Here is an 18,237-nt window from a genome sequence, read left to right as displayed (position 1 = left end):
CTTCAGTTTATATACACAGTCAATTTGTATTTGCAGCATTTGTTTTTGGCTCTGTAACTCTCCCATCCTCTTCACCAGATCAGGGATTTCCTCAGCCAGTTGCAGCTCGGGCGCACGCTCTGTCTCTTTAGACTGTGGGCTCTGCTGGTGCAGGGTCTCAGGCTGTCTGAATGCCGCTGACCCCTCCAGATTAACCGTCCCAGCGCCTCTGGTCTCACCCCCTGCTGGATCACACTCTCCAAGGCTTGTAACAGTTGTAGAAACACCTTGAGTATTCCTTGCAGGTTTTGCCTCCACAGACTTTTCAATGTTTTTACTGCTGCTAGACCTTGTGCGGCCTGAGCACGCCATGCTGGTCACCCATTCACTCTGCTGCAATGTCAGTCTCTCTAGGGATGTTCTCCGCTGTCTGGATGCTGGAGGGGTGAGCTGCACCCCAGGTGCCTGTAATGTGCTCTGCCCCACCAGTGCTTCACTCTCACAAGTACTTTTTACTGCTGCAACATTAGCTTTACTCACTTTACATTCTCCATCTTCCTTCCTTGTGCCGCTGGTGCTTCCATCCTGAGTGTTACAATGCTCAACATTCACTTTGGGACTTGTATCCACATTAGAAAGAGCCTGGGAGTTTTCTCCCAGTAGAGGCCTGGAAGCCTGGGCCTTGCGTGGGGAGAGTCCCCGCCCGGGGTGGCCCCGCCCTGGGCTATCTCCAGACATGAGGAGAGCTACAGACACACAACCTCACAGCAAGGAGGCAGTATTATAGTAGTTATATTCTTGTATATATGGGGCAGTATTATAGTAGTTATATTCTGGTATATAGGGGGCAGTATTATAGTAGTTATATTCTTGTATATAGGGGCAGTGTTATAGTAGTTATATTCTTCTATATAGGGAGCAGTATTATAGTAGTTATATTCTTGTACATGGGAGCAGTATTATAGTAGTTATAATCTTGTATATAGGGACAGTATTATAGTAGTTATATTCTGGTATATAGGGAGCAGTATTATAGTAGTTATATTCTTGTATATAGGAGGCAGTATTATAATAGTTATATTCTTGTATATAGGGGCAGTATTATAGTAGTTATATTCTTGTATATAGGAGCAGTATTATAGTAGTTATATTCTTGTATATAGGGAGCAGTATTGTAGTAGATATATTCTTGTATATAGGGAGCAGTATTATAGTAGTAATATTCTTGTATATAGGGGGCAGTATTATAGTAGTTATATTTTTGTACATAGGGGGCAGTATAATAGTAGTTATATTCTTGTACATAGGGGGCAGTATTATAGTAGTTATATTCTTGTATATATGGGGCAGTATTATAGTAGTTATATTCTTGTATATAGGGGGCAGTATTATAGTAGTTATATTCTTGTATATAGGGAGCAGTATTATAGTAGTTATATTCTTGTATATAGGGGCAGTATTATAGTAGTTATATTCTTGTACATAGGGGGCAGTATTATAGTAGTTATAATCTTGTATATAGGGAGCAGTATTATAGTAGTTATATTCTTGTATATAGGAGGCAGTATTATAGTAGTTATATTCTTGTATATAGGGGGCAGTATTATAGTAGTTATATTCTTGTATAGTTTGGGCAGTATTATAGTAGTTATATTCTTGTACATAGGGGGCAGTATTATAGTAGTTATATTCTTGTACATAGGGGGCAGTATTATAGTAGTTATAATCTTGTATATAGGGAGCAGTATTATAGTAGTTATATTCTTGTATATAGGGGCAGTATTATAGTAGTTATATTCTTGTATATAGGGGCAGTATTATAGTAGTTATATTCTTGTATATAGGAGCAGTATTATAGTAGTTATATTCTTGTATATAGGAGTAGTATTATAGTAGTTATATTCTTGTATATAGGAGTAGTATTATAGTAGTTATATTCTTGTATATAGGAGTAGTATTATAGTAGTTATATTCTTGTATATAGGATGCAGTATTATAGTAGTTACATTCTTGTATATATAGGAGGCAGTATTATAGTAGTTATATTCCTGTATATAGGAGGCAGTATTATAGTAGTTACATTCTTGTATATAGGAGTAGTATTATAGTAGTTATATTCTTGTATATAGGGGCAGTATTATAGTAGTTATATTCTTGTATATAGGAGGCAGTATTATAGTAGTTATATTCTTGTATATAGGAGGCAGTATTATAGTAGTTACATTCTTGTATATAGGGAGCAGTATTATAGTAGGAGCTGTTTTCAATAGAGTCAATGAAAAACGGCTCCAAAAACATCCCAAGAAGTGACCTGCACTTCTTTTTCGCGGCCGTTTTTTTACGCGACCATTTTTCAAAACAGCCGCATAAAAAAACGTCCCATCGGAAACAGAACGCCGTTTTTTCCATTGCAATCAATGGGCAGATGTTTGGATGCGTTCTGCTTCTGATTTTTCGGGCATTTTTCGGGCGTTACACCCCCCGAAAATCGGCCGAAGATAGGCCGTGTGAACATACCCAGACTTTATTTACACGAATGTATGCGTTTTGCGTGCCCAAAAAACGCTGCGTTTTTTGCGCGTTGCAGTTCCGTGTGTCATAAGTGTTTGGTGTGTGGCCGCGTGATTTTTGCGCATATGCCATCGTTATGTCACGCAGTTTTGAGGTTTAGAAAATAAAATGAAGGAGGTGGTTTTATTTTTCCCTTCATTTCTTGATCTACTGTTGCGCGAATTACGCGCAAAACATGCAAAACACAAGTGCTTCCGTGTGCTGCTCCTGATTTTCACGCACCCATTGACTTCATTGGGTGCGTAATGCACAAAAAACGGGCAAGTATAGGACATGCAGTGAGTTTCACGCAGCGGATATACGCTTCGTGAAAAACACGGAATGTCTGAACGGCCCCATTGACTAACATAGGTCCGTGCAACGCGTGTGATTTTCACGCGCGTATCACGGACGTGAAACACGTTCGTGTAAATAAGGCCTTAGGGCATGACCAGACGTGGCGGATTTCTTCTGCCACTGTCCGCATCAATGCCGCACATAATGTGCGTTGCAGATTCTGTTGCGGCTTTGCCTAATATGTGCAGTAAATTGATGCGGACTGGCCGTTGCTTATTGAGGTGAAAGTACTTCCCTTCTCTCTATCAGTGCAGGATATCAGTGCAGGATAGAGAGAAGGGACAGCCCTTTTCCTAGTGAAAGTAAAAGAAATTCATACTTACCGGCCGTTGTCTTGGTGACGCGTCAATCTTTCGGCATCCAGCCCGACCTCCCTGGATGACGCGGCAGTCCATGTGACCCCTGCAGCCTGTGATTGGCCTGTGATTGGCTGCAGCCTGTGATTGGCCTGTGATTGGCTGCAGCCTGTGATTGGCCTGTGATTGGCTGCAGCCTGTGATTGGCCTGTGATTGGCTGCAGCCATCACTTGGATTGAAACGTCATCCTGGGAGGCCGGACTGGAGGAAGAAGCAGGGAGTTCTGGGTAAGTATGAACTTCTATTTTTTTACAGGTTGATGTATATTGTGATCGGTAGTCACTGTCCAGGGTGCTGAAACAGTTACTGCCGATCGCTTAACTCTTTCAGCACCCTGGACAGTGACTATTTACTGACGTCGCCTAGCAACGCTCCTGTAATTATGGGTGCACACACGTAGTCACCCGTAATTACGGGAGCCCCATTGACTTCTATGGGCCTGCCCGTGCCGTAATAACGGCCCGTGATTACGGGCATTTTTACGTTAGTGTGCATGGGGCCTCAGTCTGGCTGTAGACCTAGAAATACATAGGTCCAGCCAGAATGAAGAAATGTCATGTTAGTAAAACCAATACGCTCTGCAGCACACATAACATCTGCATGACATCTGCGGACTCATTGCGGAATTTTGACTCTCCATTGCAGCATACAATGGTTGTTGCGGACATGTAGCGGACTTGTTGTGGACTCATTGCGGAATTTCTCCATTGACTTCAATGGAGAGTCAAAATTCCGCAATGAGTCCACAACAAGTCCGCTACATGTCCGCAACAACCATTGTATGCTGCGGACACCAAATTCCGCACCGCAGCCTATGACCTGCAGCGGAGTTTTCCGCAACGTGTAAATGAACCTAACTAAAAAGCAGTGGAAGGCAATGGAGAAACGTGTACGCTGCGGATTTCCACAGCGGACTGTCCGCAGTGGAATTCCAGAGCAATTCCGCCACGTCTGGTCATGCCCTTATAGGGTATTTAAAAATGGGTTTTCTAAACCAGGTAACCCCTTTAATGCTGACGATGGCAATAATTACCATAATTGTAGTATATGAATGGTCACCGCAGAGATTCAATTATGGTCAATCAATAGCAGAGGGTTTTACAGTTATGAAAATAATGATTTATCCTAAAAAAAAAATCTCTGAATTTCAGTAAAATGTTCTTTGCGTTTCACATATAGAACCCATCTTGATGATACTGATAGTCATAATTGTTTTATGCTCTCCTCTCTAGATACATTCGAACCATGTACCTGGGCATTCAGAGCCAGAGGCAAAAAGAACATCAACGTCGGTTTTATTGGGCTATGATGTATGAATATGCAGATGTCAACATGTTACGCCTCCTGGAGACCTTCCTCGAGAGCGCCCCCCAACTGGTGCTACAACTCTGCATAATGATACAGAAGAACCGTGCGGACACACTTCCATGTGAGTAGACTTTATTACAGCAGTTACTATCCGGCATGAATATTATCTTAAGGAGCAAGAATCATTTTTGGAGGTTGGGTGAAAAAAAAATAAAGCAGAAATCTTAAAAATTGTATCCCAGGAAATTATAAGTCAATCCAAGTCCAAGTCCAGGTCGGGATCCCCGACCCCTTTCTTAAAAGGATATTCCGGTTTCAATGTTATTCATTGTATAATAAAAAGTTGTAAAATTTTCAAAAATACTGTGAATGTGTATCATTTCCTTGTGGTTTTCAAGATCTCTGCTTGCTTTCTTTTAATAGGAACCTATATGGCATATTCAGTGGATAAAAATCTGCCCTGACATGGACAGATTCCTCACCTCATGCCTCCCGGGATAATGTTAATAAAATAACTTGGAACACTATTTCTATATGGCGCAAATTCAACTCTGATTAAACTGACCAGGCTATTTTTACGTTTTTCCATCATCTCATTCAGTGAGCTATATCTTTTTTATACATTGCTGTATAAGGTCTTGTTTTTTGTTTTTTTTAAGCCCATTAGGGGGTACATATAATTTATTGATTAACTTTTCTTAACTTTTTTTTGTGGGGGATAGAAATTTCACCACTCTTTTTTGCGTCCTAAATTTACGCCGTTTACCGCGTGGTATAAATAACACAATCATTTAATTCAGCGGGTTTTTATGATTGTAACGATCCCAAATTTATATCGATTTTGTATGTTTTACTACTTCTACACAGTAAAAACACTTCTTTTCTTTTTCAAAATTATTTGTTTTTGTCTCCATATTTGAAGAGTCATAACTTTTTTATTTTTCTGCCGACGCAGCTGTGTGAGGGCTTTTTTTTTTTTTTTTTGCGGGACGACTTGTAGTTTTTATTGGTACCATTTTTTTAAGGCAGGATTCACAGAAAACAGCAATTCTTGCAATGTTTTTTACTTTATTTTTTACTGCGTTCGCCGTGCTCGCTAAATAATGTAAAAACTTTATAGTTGGGATCGTTACGGATGCGGCGATACCAAATATGTGTAACTTTTTTTTTTTTAATAATAAAGCATTTTGTAAGGGGAAAAAGTGTGTTTTTTATTTTTTCACTTATTTTTTATTAATTAACTTTATTCAACTTTTTTTAACTTTTTTTTACTAGTCTCACTAGGGGACTTCACTATGCAATCATCCGATCGCTTTTATAATACACTGCAATACTTCTGTATTACAGTGTATTACTGCCTGTCCGTGTTAGGCCTCATTTACACGAGCGTAATATACGCGCGTGCTTTTCACGCGTGTCGTACGCACCTATATTACTCTATGGGGCAGTGCAGATGATGCGTGAATTTTGCGCAGCGCGAGTGCATTGCGTAAAACTCACGACATGTTCTATAATCGTGCGTTTTTCGCGCATCACGCACCCATTGAAGTCAATGGGTGCGTGAAAACCACGCATGCCGCACGGAAGCACTTCCGTGCGAACTGCGTGATTCGCGCAAGAGCTGTCAAACTGAATGTAAACAGAAAAGCACCACGTGCTTTTCTGTTTACAAACATCCGAACGGAGTGTCTTAGACATGAGCGAACCGAACTTTACCGGGTTCGGCCGAACTCGTTTTGACCGAACCCGACAGGAGACAGTCACTGTCCAGGGTGCTGAAAGAGTTAAACTGGTTCAGCACCCTGGACAGTGACTTCCGATCACAATATACGTGAACGTGTAAAAAAAAAAAAGTTCTGACTTACCGATAACTCCCGGCTTCTTCCTCCAGTCTGACCTCCCGGGATGACAATTCAGTCCAAGTGACAGCTGCAGCCAATCACAAGCCAAGCACAGGCTGCAGCGGTCACATGGACTGCTGCGTCATCCAGGGAGGTGGGGCCAGATTTCAAGAGAGGCGCGTCACCAAGGACGCGTCACCAAGGCAACGGCCGGGAAGTTCTCGGTAAGTACGAACCTCTTTTTTTTTAAACAGGTTACTCGATATGGTGATCGGAATGCACTGTCGAGGGTGCTGAAAGAGTTACTGACGATCAGTTAACTCTTTCAGCACCCTGGACAGTGACTGACGTCGACTAGCCTCATCTCTATGATGGCGGCTGCGCGAAAATCACGCAGCCGCGCATCATACACGGATGACACACGGAGCTGTCAAGTGCCTTTTGCGCACGCAAAACGCTGCATTTTTTGCGCGCGCAAAACGCACACGCTCGTGTAAATGAGGACTAAAACGGACAGGCATCCGCTAGGTCATGCCTCTGGCAGGCATAATTTGTGGCAGACCTGAGGGACTTTATTAGGCCCCCGGCTGCCATAGAAACCGCCGACAACCTGCAATCTTACCGCAGCATGCCGATGTGGTGAGAGAGGGAGCTCCCTCCCCCTCTCCAAAACCACTCAGATGTGGCGCTCGTTATTGAGCGCCACATTCGAGGGTTTAAACAAGGGAGATAGATACTGATATCGATCTCACCCATTCAAGCAGGTCTGCTTCCAGCCCTCCGCTACCGGAGATTTAATGGCTCCCGGCTCTATTTATTTATTCCGATGCAGCGCTGTAAAAAGGCGTATTGGCGGTCACATACGGGTTAAGCTGTTCTCTAGATGGTACAAGACTCCAGAATTACTGTATCGTCTTGGTCTTGCGGATGATGATCTTTGTTGGAGATGCCATGCCAACACCGGCACTTTATCTCATATTTGGTGGTCATGTCCTTCCATTCGGAAGTTTTGGACAGATATAGAAAATATTTCGAAGGATATTGGTTTACTTACCTCGCCCCTAACAGCTGAGATGGTGCTGCTTTCTCTACCTTCTAAGACATACCATCCTTCCAAAACTGACCTGTTGACCCATCTGTTAGCTGGGGCGAGGGCACTGATACCTCGCCACTGACTCGATGGTAATCCTCCAGTGACACGAGAATGGCTCAATAAAATTCAAGATATCTATAGGCTGGAAGAAATCTCTAGCTGGGAAACTCACTCCCACTCTTCATTTCTTAAAATCTGGTCCCCATGGTGTAGCTGGTGGAACGTTAATAATAATTCTGATATTTAACGTATCAAGTTCCTCACATTAAATAACTTGGACGGTTCTTGCATACATATGATATACATATTACGTGTGACTTTTTTCGCATCATTATCATATCCTTACCACTGAGTGTGAACAGGGCCTAAGGCCTCATTTACACGAACGTGATATACGTCCGCGCGACTCGCGTGCTTTTCACGCGGGTCGCACGGACCTATACAAGTCTATGGGGGCATGCAGACAGACCGTGAGTTTTGCTCAGCGTGAGTGCGCTGAAAAAAACTCACGACATGTTCTAAAATTCTGCGTTTTTCGCGCATCACGCACCCATTGAAGTCAATGGGTGCGTGAAAACCACGAAGGTCGCACGGAAGCACTTCCGTGCGAACTGCGTGATTCGCGCAAGAGCTGTCAAACTGAATGTAAACAGAAAAGCACCACGTGCTTTTCTGTTTACAAACATCCGAACGGAGTGTCTTAGAGATGAGCGAACCGAACTTCACCGGGTTCGGCCGAACTCGTTTTGACCGAACCCGGCAGGAGACAGTCACTGTCCAGGGTGCTGAAAGAGTTAAACTGGTTCAGCACCCTGGACAGTGACTTCCGATCCCAATATACGTGAACGTGTAAAAAAAAAAAGGTTCTGACTTACCGATAACTCCCGGCTTCTTCCTCCAGTCTGACCTCCCGGGATGACAATTCAGTCCAAGTGACAGCTGCAGCCAATCACAAGCCAAGCACAGGCTGCAGCGGTCACATGGACTGCCGCGTCATCCAGGGAGGTGGGGCCAGATGTCAAGAGAGGCGCGTCACCAAGGACGCGTCACCAAGGACGCGTCACCAAGGCAACGGCCGGGAAGTTCTCGGTAAGTACGAACCTCTTTTTTTTTAAACAGGTTACTCGATATGGTGATCGGAATTCACTGTCGAGGGTGCTGAAAGAGTTACTGCCGATCAGTTAACTCTTTCAGCACCATGGACAGTGACTGACGTCGACTAGCCTCATCTCTATGATGGCGGCTGCGCGAAAATCACGCAGCCACGCATCATACACTGATGACACACGGAGCTGTCAAGTGCCTTTTGCGCATGCAAAACGCTGCGTTTTTTTGCGCGCGCAAAACGCACACGCTCGTGTAAATCAGGCCTAAGAGTATGTTTATCAGAAACCAGATTTTTATTCACTGGAAGTAAGCAATGAAGGTTCCTGTTGAATAACAACAAGCTGAGATCTTAAAAACCATGAGGAATTGATGCAGAAAGTATACCGAAAAATTGGATAACTTTTCATTAGGCAAAAAAAATGTATATTTAAGAAACTATGCAAATAGTCATGATTCAAAATGTTCCACCGTTTTGCTTATATAGCTCCTATAAAGAGCTATGTGTCTCCATGGTTACAGACTACAAACAAACCCAGTGTAGTCTGATCTGATCCTCATTTATTACTCTACTCTCCCTGCCCCATATTATTCCTTTAGACCTATTGTAACCATGGAGACACATACTGTAGGACTGCATAGGAGCTGTATACACAAAACAGTAGAAGACTTTTAATAAAGCTGATACATTTTTAATTTTGATACATTAGAATAATAAAATACATTTTCATTTAAAAGTGCTCATAGCCTTCAAATCAAATATTCCCAGGTCTTGAGGATCACATCCAGTAAATGACCATACGTAATGCCATTTCCAATTTAACCCTGAAATCACTGAGCTTAGTTACAGATTTCTCACTTGAAGGGGTTGTCTGACATTAAGACAATTACCCTAACCTGAAGGAATTAAGAAAATTAAGAATTTTGTAGAATACTGTCAGCACTTAACCTGTGGAAACACTCGGCTTTGGTGACGCTGAGTAATATGAAGGGGTTATCCCACTATTACAAGTGATGGCAGATCGCTGGGCTATCAGTAGGGATCTGGCTGACGGAAAGCCCCCGATCCTGAGAATGAAGGGGCCACGGAACTCCATAAGTGCTGCAGCTCTTCCAAAGTTTTTCCCTGCACGTCAGCATTCATAGCCACAGCCACCATCTGGACTTTCTGGGCCCCAAACAGCCAAATAGTCTGGGCCTTTGCCCCCCTTTCCTTATTATTGAGGGGCAACGGAAAGTGGCGGTGGGGGGACAGTGGTTCGACGTAAACTGGCAGGGGCTCTGTAGGGGGGCTGGGAGGAGACTGTAGGTGGGCATAAGGTTTGTCATGGGGAATGAGGGCGAGACTAGATGGCAGGGCTCTGTGAGGGGGAAGAGAGCTGGGGGAACATGAGGCCAGGGGAAGGCTCAACCTGACAGGGGCTGTATGTAGTGGCCGGAGGAGACAGCTGTGCATGTTTTTTGTGAGGGGGAGCAAAATAAAAATAAGTCTGCTGCCTGTACACAGTAGAGTCATTCACCAAGTTGAAGTTCTGGCCGCTGCCTCTGGCTCCAGTAGATCTCCCATCCAGATGACAAAATTTGTTCACACCCCAGATAACGGCCTTAAAATAATTCAGATCTCCGACCAGACCGCAACATGAATTCCAATCCCTTACCAGACTCCTAAATTAATTCAGACCCCAAAATGTATTCAGACCGATTACAAGACCCCCCCAAAAAAAAATCGATAAATGCGCCATTTATAGCTGTGCCTATGCAACTATGACAGGAATACCAGTGGCCATACAAAGACTGTAGGAACTGCAGCATTGCCCCATTTACTTGCTGTGCAGGAGAACATATATTCTGACCGGTTGTGTTAAATTTGATTGTTATTGGGTATTGATATTTCAGTGTTTAAGGCCGGGTTCACACTGAGTTTTTTTGCAGGCAGAAAATCTGCCTCAAAATTCTGTTTACAATTTTGAGGCAGATTTTCCTCTGCCGGCATGCCGATTTCCGCTGCATTTTTTGCCTGCGGCCATTGAGCGCCATGGGCAAAAAACACTTTGAAATACACTTTCTCTGCCTCCCATTGATGTCAATAGGAGGTCAGAAGCGTAAACGCCAGAAAAGATAGGGCATGTCCCTTCTTTTTCCCACGAGCCGGTTTTTCAGCTCACGGGAAAAGAACGCCACCACCTCCTATTGAAATCAATGGAAGGCATTTTCGGCCGTTTTTTGGCGTGTTTTCCGACACTTTTTCCGCGTCAAAAAACGTGTAAAAAAGCTCAGTGTGAACTGGCCCTAAGAGAACATAAGCAGCAGTGAAATTAAAATTATTTTTTAAACATTGTGTTATTGAATAAATAAAACAGGTGTAAATTTTAGCTAATGCCGAAATAGAAACAAACTGGAGACCCAACTGGCTATTAAAGGAGTTCTTGGCTTTACACAATCCCTACTTGTTAGAAGTGTCCCCCTGCTGGGACCCCCAGTGATCAACCTGTAATCTGTGAGGAAATCTGTCAGTAACTGTTTAATTTCCCTGCAGCACCTCCACAGGAGAAATTAAGTATTACACAGTGTCCATTCATATCAATGTGTTGTCTGTGTAATGCAGTACAGGGCAGGTCCTCCAGAGAGAGAGACGCTCTATGTAACCGCTCTCCACTGTGGCAAAGAGGTGAGGATCCTGAACAGAGAACGCTTCTATTAACTCCCCTGCCGCAGCCATTTTTAATTTTTGTTTTTTCTGCCACGCCTTCTAAAAGTCATAACTTTTTTATTTTTCTGTCGACACAGCCGTATGAGGGATTGCTTTTTCAGGACAAGTTTTGGATTTTAATGGTACCATCTAATGTACCCTATAATGTTCACCGTGCGGGTGAAATTACATTATATAATAACAGTTCTGACATTTACGGACGCGGTGATACCAATTATATTTATCTTTATTATATTTTTACATTACTTTAGGGGGAAAATGACCAAAATATGGCAGACCTGGGGCCTTCATTAGGCTCCCAGTCTGCCATGACAGCCATCCACACCCTACTATCACGTTGCGGGGGTGGCGATGAGGTGACAGAGGAGCCCCCTCTTTCAAATGGTTTAGATGCTGTAGTCGCTATTGACTGCATCATCTAAGTGGTTAAACAGCCGGATCGGCCAGCCAACACGCGCTGCCTGTGAGCTCGCTTCATACTCCCCCTTGGCGGCCCTGACATATAGTGAGGTCTGAGGTCTGTCTCATGGTTTAGCCTGATCATCCTTACTATTGCTCAACACCCTTCCAATCTCTAGCACTTTTGGATATGTAGAACTTATTTTTAGACCACAGCCCAAGAATACCTATATTTCTCATTACAATTTTCTTACCAAGCCTAGAGATTTATCTCTGAACAGGTCAAACCAAGCTCATGTGGATTTTTGCATAATTCCCAGACCAATTAGATATTCCCTACCTGCAATCCACTGATTCAAGGCTGGATTAAGGTTGTTGGAGCATCTCTGGGACCTGGACCTCACCTGACCCCTATCGCAGCCCTCATATAGGGGAGGTGATAGCGCATGTCTATGGGAGTTATAGAGACAATCAAGCCAGGTACTCCATTATATTTCAAAAGAGAGGGTCACACTTATGCAAGACCACCTCTCCATCCATTTTTAGCTGGATAGCTTTGGCAAACAGTGGTTCCCCGTTTTCCTGAGTTTTCTCCATTCCCCGCCGTTGCGCGGAGGTATCTGCTGCAACATACAGCAAACAGCCACTGAGAATTGAGCGGGCCATGACGTACAGTAACATCACGTGTAGCCAAGGAGAATTCCCTAATAGGGTATATGAATATGGGCTCTCTAAACAAGACAACTACTTTAAGTCCCTAAATCCATAAGACACCTGTGAGGTGTGAGTCCCAGAGCAAATCAGTGTATACACTACCTATTTAAATAAAGACTACCAAGGGCATAACTACAAAATACTGGGTGGGGTGGAAGAACCAGCCTAGATCGGGAGGGTGAGTGAGTGGTGGAGGCTTCGGGGGCACTTGCCCTCCCTATAATCCAGCGATGTGCTGGTTCATAGTGAGACCTGATACCCTTACCAACCCCACTGGCCATCAAGCCCCTACTGGAGTGCCAAACACACCTCTAAGAGTTGGAAGATGCAAGAACTAAAACTACTCTTCTTCTTTTGTTTATTTCCTCTTCCTTTGTGATTTTCATTATTTTTAGGTTAAGAAATGTACGTATCTATTAATATCATGCATAGACATATATATGGATGAAATTGTTAATCTCATGTTAATCCCTGTTTCTTCTATTCTTTCAAAAAACAATAAAATTGTCGAAAAAAATAAACCCTGAAATTCCTACACATGCTGAAAATCTAAATTCAATCATGCAGTCCCTGAAGACAGAAGGTAGAGAACTCAATGTGATAGTCTGGTGATAAAGAGAGTGGCAGGCAATATTGGATGAGGTGTGGGGATCGCCTCGAATCACAGTGGAGCGGTGTGTAGTCATAAAAGGTAGAAAGAAATACGAATATGTTTTGGTAAAAATAACAAAAACATCCATGTGGTTTTCCATCTGGCCGTAAGTCAATCTGATGGATGTAGAAGGGAATATATTGTGTAGGCAAGAGCAGCCATAGATAGATCTGTTTCCAACCCATTAGGAAGACAAGGTGAGAGGCAGCCCGCAGTGGTGTAGTGGTGGGGGTAATGGGTACTTCCCTCATCTGGAATTGCTTAAAATCACAGAATAAGATTTTCTTTGACATGTAATGATCCAAATCTTTCTATTTATCATAGTGATGACTTCTTACCTATGAGTTTCTGTATGCTGTCATCTTCCAATCGTACAACACAAGCTGAAATGATCCCATGGTAATCTTGTTACTTGACATGTGGTCCAGTGTAGGATCGGACCACGTAAGCCAGCTTTCGTTATTTCTAAGGGCATTGTAACCTTAAAAAAATGTTCTTTGCTGAGTTTTACCAAGCACAGGAGATGAAGCTAGAGATAGATAGCCTTATTATGGTCTAAATAGATGGTGAGAATACAGGTCAAGGTTTGGACCATGTGTGATGGAGGTGACGAGATGGTTGGATTCGCAGAACAGGGTTTTGGTCAGTGTAGGTGGTGCAGATTGTGCAGTATGAATGTTACCCACACTGCAGTTTATCAAGTTCACCACAGGTCCCCCCTCCAGGTAACATCCAGTGGTGGTAAAAAAAAGTGCATGATGGTCTCGAATTTTAGCCAACAACCATGAATGATCCAAAAACAACCCATTTTGGTTTTCCTCACACCTACTTTGTCTTCTTATTCTCTTACTCTGTAAACATTTGTCATACTAGGAAGTAAAATCTTTCTACCTTCAGTTTTGAAGACCAAGGTGTAAGGGTACAAATAGAAGCTGACATAATAGATTTACATGCAAAGAACTTTAGCAGTTCCCGGAGGTGGCTGCTGAAATGATGTTTTTTTTTGCAGGAAATTAAAAATGAATGTATCAGATATTTGGCTTAAATGTATTTCATTAATCTATGTCTGGTTTGACTACTTTCTGGCAGGTGTTTCCTCTGTGGCTTCCCTGATGTCCCTAGCTTGGGTGCTAGCCTCCTATCACAAGCTCCTACGGGACTCCCGGGATGATAAGAAGAGCATGAGCTACAGAGGGGCACTTATTCATCTCTTCTGGCGACTTTTCACCATATCATCCCGAGTTATATCTTTTGCCCTCTTCGCTTCAATCTTCCAGCTCTACTTTGGGATCTTTGTAGTAGTCCACTGGTGTGTCATGGCCTTCTGGATCATTCATGGTGGGACAGACTTCTGCATGTCCAAATGGGAGGAGGTCCTCTTCAACATGGTGGTAGGAATTGTGTACATTTTTTGCTGGTTTAACGTCAAGGAAGGCCGGACTCGATATAGAATGTTTGCTTATTACACTGTTATTCTGACAGAGAATGCTGCCTTGACATTCCTATGGTATCTCTACAGAGACCCTAACACAACCGACTCCTATGCCGTGCCAGCACTGTGTTGTGTTTTTCTTAGTTTCGCAGCCGGGGTCGCAGTCATGTTTATCTACTATGGCGTGCTGCATCCCATGGGGCCACGAGCCAAGATATTTGCCAGCTCCTGTTGCGCCGAGCTGCTCTGGGGCATTCCTTTGCCCCCTGATGTTGAGCCTATGGCACCACAGACCCCTGGGCACCGGGGGGCCCAGGCAACGCCCACCAGAGCGGTGGCGGAGCAACAGGACGATCTTGCAGCTGACACATGCTTGCCCGTTTTCCAGGTGAGACCAATGGTGCCATCTACTCCATCTGGGCGCCCTTATTACCCAGAGGGGCCCCTCATAAAGATCGACATGCCAAGAAAAAGATACCCAGCTTGGGATGCTCATTTTGTTGACAGACGATTGAGAAGGACTATCAACATTCTTCAATACGTCACCCCCACAGCTGTAGGTATAAGATATAGAGACGGTCCTCTCTTGTACGAGCTTCTCCAGTACGAGTCTTCTCTCTAATGCTCCAAACCCAGAGGAACCTTATTTTTGTTTACGAGAAACACAGCTCATTGAGAAATAACACAAAGAGAGAGCTTGCCACAAGCTTCATTTATGGTCGCTATATGTATACAAAGATATTCTCTATGTTTTGTAAGTAAAAACAAAAAAAACGAAGACTAACCTTTGGTGTTTTACACACGAGAAACAGTATTGAAACATCCACGCTACTATCTAGGGTGGAGAAAAGAAGTCTCCGCTCTGTATTTTATACATTATACACCAAGTGTAGAGAATTCATGGGACTGGTGCTGATAGAACAAACTAACCTTCAACTGCCTTATGCCCTTTGGTGCTGAGTTTCATTAACTACTGTCACCTCTCTAATGCAAAACCGGTGGTTATTCAGTCAAGAAAGCGATGAAGCCTTTTTTCGTCTGACTACTTTTATGAGGTCAAGGTGCGGAGCAATGCTGAGACGGAACACGACCCATGTGTCGTCTCACACCAGGGATATATAGGACCCCGTTTCTTGCTTGACCCTTTTACTGCCGGCCTCTCCCGCAACAGCCAAAGGGTAAACAAGGGGCGGGATCTTGGAAAGGCGCTATGTGATGGTCAGCTGTATTCTGCTTGCACTGAATTCACATAGTAATACCATTTTTACTTCCAAAAACATAAAAAAAACAAAAAAAACAACAGTTGACCTTTGATCAAACACCAAAAAAAAGTGTTACACTCTACACACAAGTATAAAAAACAAACAAATTCAGTAATAATTAAACTCAGCATGGTAGCAAAAAGAATGAAGACAATTTAAAGGCACAATACTTGGTTGGTGACTGTAAAATTAAATTTCTTCTAATTTCCCGTTTTCTTTTAAGGCTGTGTGATGAGTACGGTGTGTTACCCACTAAAGTCCTATTTGTGTCTCATGTTTAATCTGAGCCTTAAGGTGATCTTTAGTGCTTGTATACTTTTTTGTTTTGTCTTATGACAAAAAGATATATATCTAGGTTATTTTCCTCTAACAGAGATACAATTACTGGTGCTTTGTACTTCTTTCAGTTGTGATTGGCTAAAACCGTTCACATGGTGCATTCTAGAACTGCGGTGAAATTGTTCTCCTTTGTAAAGTGTGTATATCACAGAAATGAATGAGACAGCTGCTAGATTATTATTTTTTTATTTCACCCGCAGTTCTAATAAGATAATATCTCTTTCCGTAAAGCTTGACAAACAGTACTGTGTTTTTTCGTTTCCCAAACTGATAACAACTGAATTTTTTTAATTTTATTTTTGGATTATTTTTTATTTCTTTTTTATTTTTATTTTCTCTTGCTCATTATGTTTTGGTTTTCTCAGATATGTGCACAAAATATGAATTTCTGGTGTATTATAAAAATAAAATTGTTTTAGTATTTTTGTTTCACACCTCGATAGACTACGACGCATTCTAGAGTATTGCTCCTTTAAACGGCCATCTTGTTTCAAGGCATCATTTCCCACATTCGCTCTACTTGGCAAACGAAATATAAAAGATATATAAATATATATACATATATATAGAGAGAGAGTATATTTAAGTAAATACTGTTAGTTTTTTTCCTGTGTGTGCAGTCGAAAGGAGTCGGTTTATATTATTTTCCTTGCTGAGAAAAAAACAAAAACATTTCGGAGCTCAAACCAATGTTGAGCTGAGCTACGGAGATGTTCAACATTGTGCGTTGCAATGAATTTATAACCGATTGTGTTTTGTTTTTTTTAACCTTCTATTGTCCTAGTTATTTAAGAAGGTAATACAAAGATGAAATTAGGAAAACATTAAGTAAATACCTAAATGTGGTTCAAAAATATACAAAAAAATTATCACATTTTTTATGCTGTTTTCTGTGTTCTGCAAAGAATTATGGGAATTTATTCACCGTATTGTAGGAAGGGCTGCTTCACAAAAAAATGTAGCCTGCGTACCAAAAAAATATAAATTATTAATTTAATGGTTTTGCTTTGAGCCAAACATTCCTAAATTCCTACAAAATTGCCCACAATTCTAAGAAAATATTTATTTTTTACTTGTATTATTTACCTTTTTGTTTTATGGATTTTACTTGTACAATATGTGTGTCTGTTATCGTCTTTGTGTGCATGCTATGCTAATTTATTATTATTTTATTTTTGCAAATCCACCAGGGACTGTTTATGAAAACTTCAGTGCAATACAGAGAGAATAAAAATGGAGAAGAAAAAAAATGAACACGTGAAAGGCTGAAATAATAATTATTAAAAAATAAAATCGGATCTGTCATTAGACTATGCTGCCCAATGTAAGAGCAGCATAGTGTGAGGATAGGATTTTTCTGTGCCATTTGGCTAATAGGAGCGATCAAAGGATACACCGGACTCATAGTTATGAGTACGGAGTGTTCATGAGAGGAGCGCTCCCCCCCCCTCCCCACCTCCGAGGAGTGATAGCTGGCAGCTGTTATGCAGATACACAGCAGCCCGTCAGTCCCTGCTACAAGGGGCGGGGGGAGGGCTCTCCTCATGAATACACTGGACTCATAATTATGAGTCCGGCGTATTTAGTGATAGCTCTTATTAGCCTAACGGCACAATCAAATTCTGGTGTATACTGAATGGTTTTGGATCGGTTGTCGTAATACCATTACCCGATCAAAACCATCTAGAATTAAGGGATAAGTCTTTCAAATAGTGTTATATTCCCGAACTGTCTGTGGATTTTTCCATAATTCTAGGCAAAACCAATACACTATTCTATGCCTAGTGTAAGGCCTAAAGAGGCGGAGCATGACACGAGATTTAAACACCATTAAAAAGAGAATGCCTGTGTCATGCTCCGCCCCCTCCAGCCCTGCACTAGGCATCACACAACACAATGTATCGGTTTTGCCCAGACAATTCCTTAAATAACATAAAAGGGGCCATTTGCAGTATAAATTTCTATCTTTCCTGTGTTGTTGTTTTGTTTTTTTCTTCTGGCAATATACATATTTTTGAATTAAGGCTCTATTCACACTATTGTCGTCTTCCGTTAATAAGCCGAACCGGATCTTGATGGGCCAACAATGACTTATAAAGGGGTCTGTAAGGTCGGGACGGACTTGAGCTTAACGACTGTG

The 18,237-nt window shown here is 42.2% G+C and overlaps 1 protein-coding gene across 1 annotated transcript in view; it reads left to right on the top strand.

The window, feature by feature from the left end:
* XKR6 (XK related 6) overlaps positions 1-16,428 on the top strand; it is a 276,743-nt gene extending 260,315 nt beyond the window's left edge. Inside the window, exons 2-3 of the mRNA XM_075860873.1 lie at positions 4,476-4,672; positions 14,154-16,428. Coding sequence (XP_075716988.1) covers positions 4,476-4,672; positions 14,154-15,118 — 1,162 coding nt within the window. The 3' untranslated portion in view covers positions 15,119-16,428. The remainder of the gene's footprint in view (positions 1-4,475; positions 4,673-14,153) is intronic.
* Positions 16,429-18,237: the final 1,809 nt, after the last annotated feature.

The sequence above is a fragment of the Rhinoderma darwinii genome, chromosome 4, assembly GCF_050947455.1.
Source record: "Rhinoderma darwinii isolate aRhiDar2 chromosome 4, aRhiDar2.hap1, whole genome shotgun sequence".
NCBI classification, from domain to species: domain Eukaryota; kingdom Metazoa; phylum Chordata; class Amphibia; order Anura; family Rhinodermatidae; genus Rhinoderma; species Rhinoderma darwinii.
This window is presented reverse-complemented; position numbering and strand designations above follow the sequence as displayed.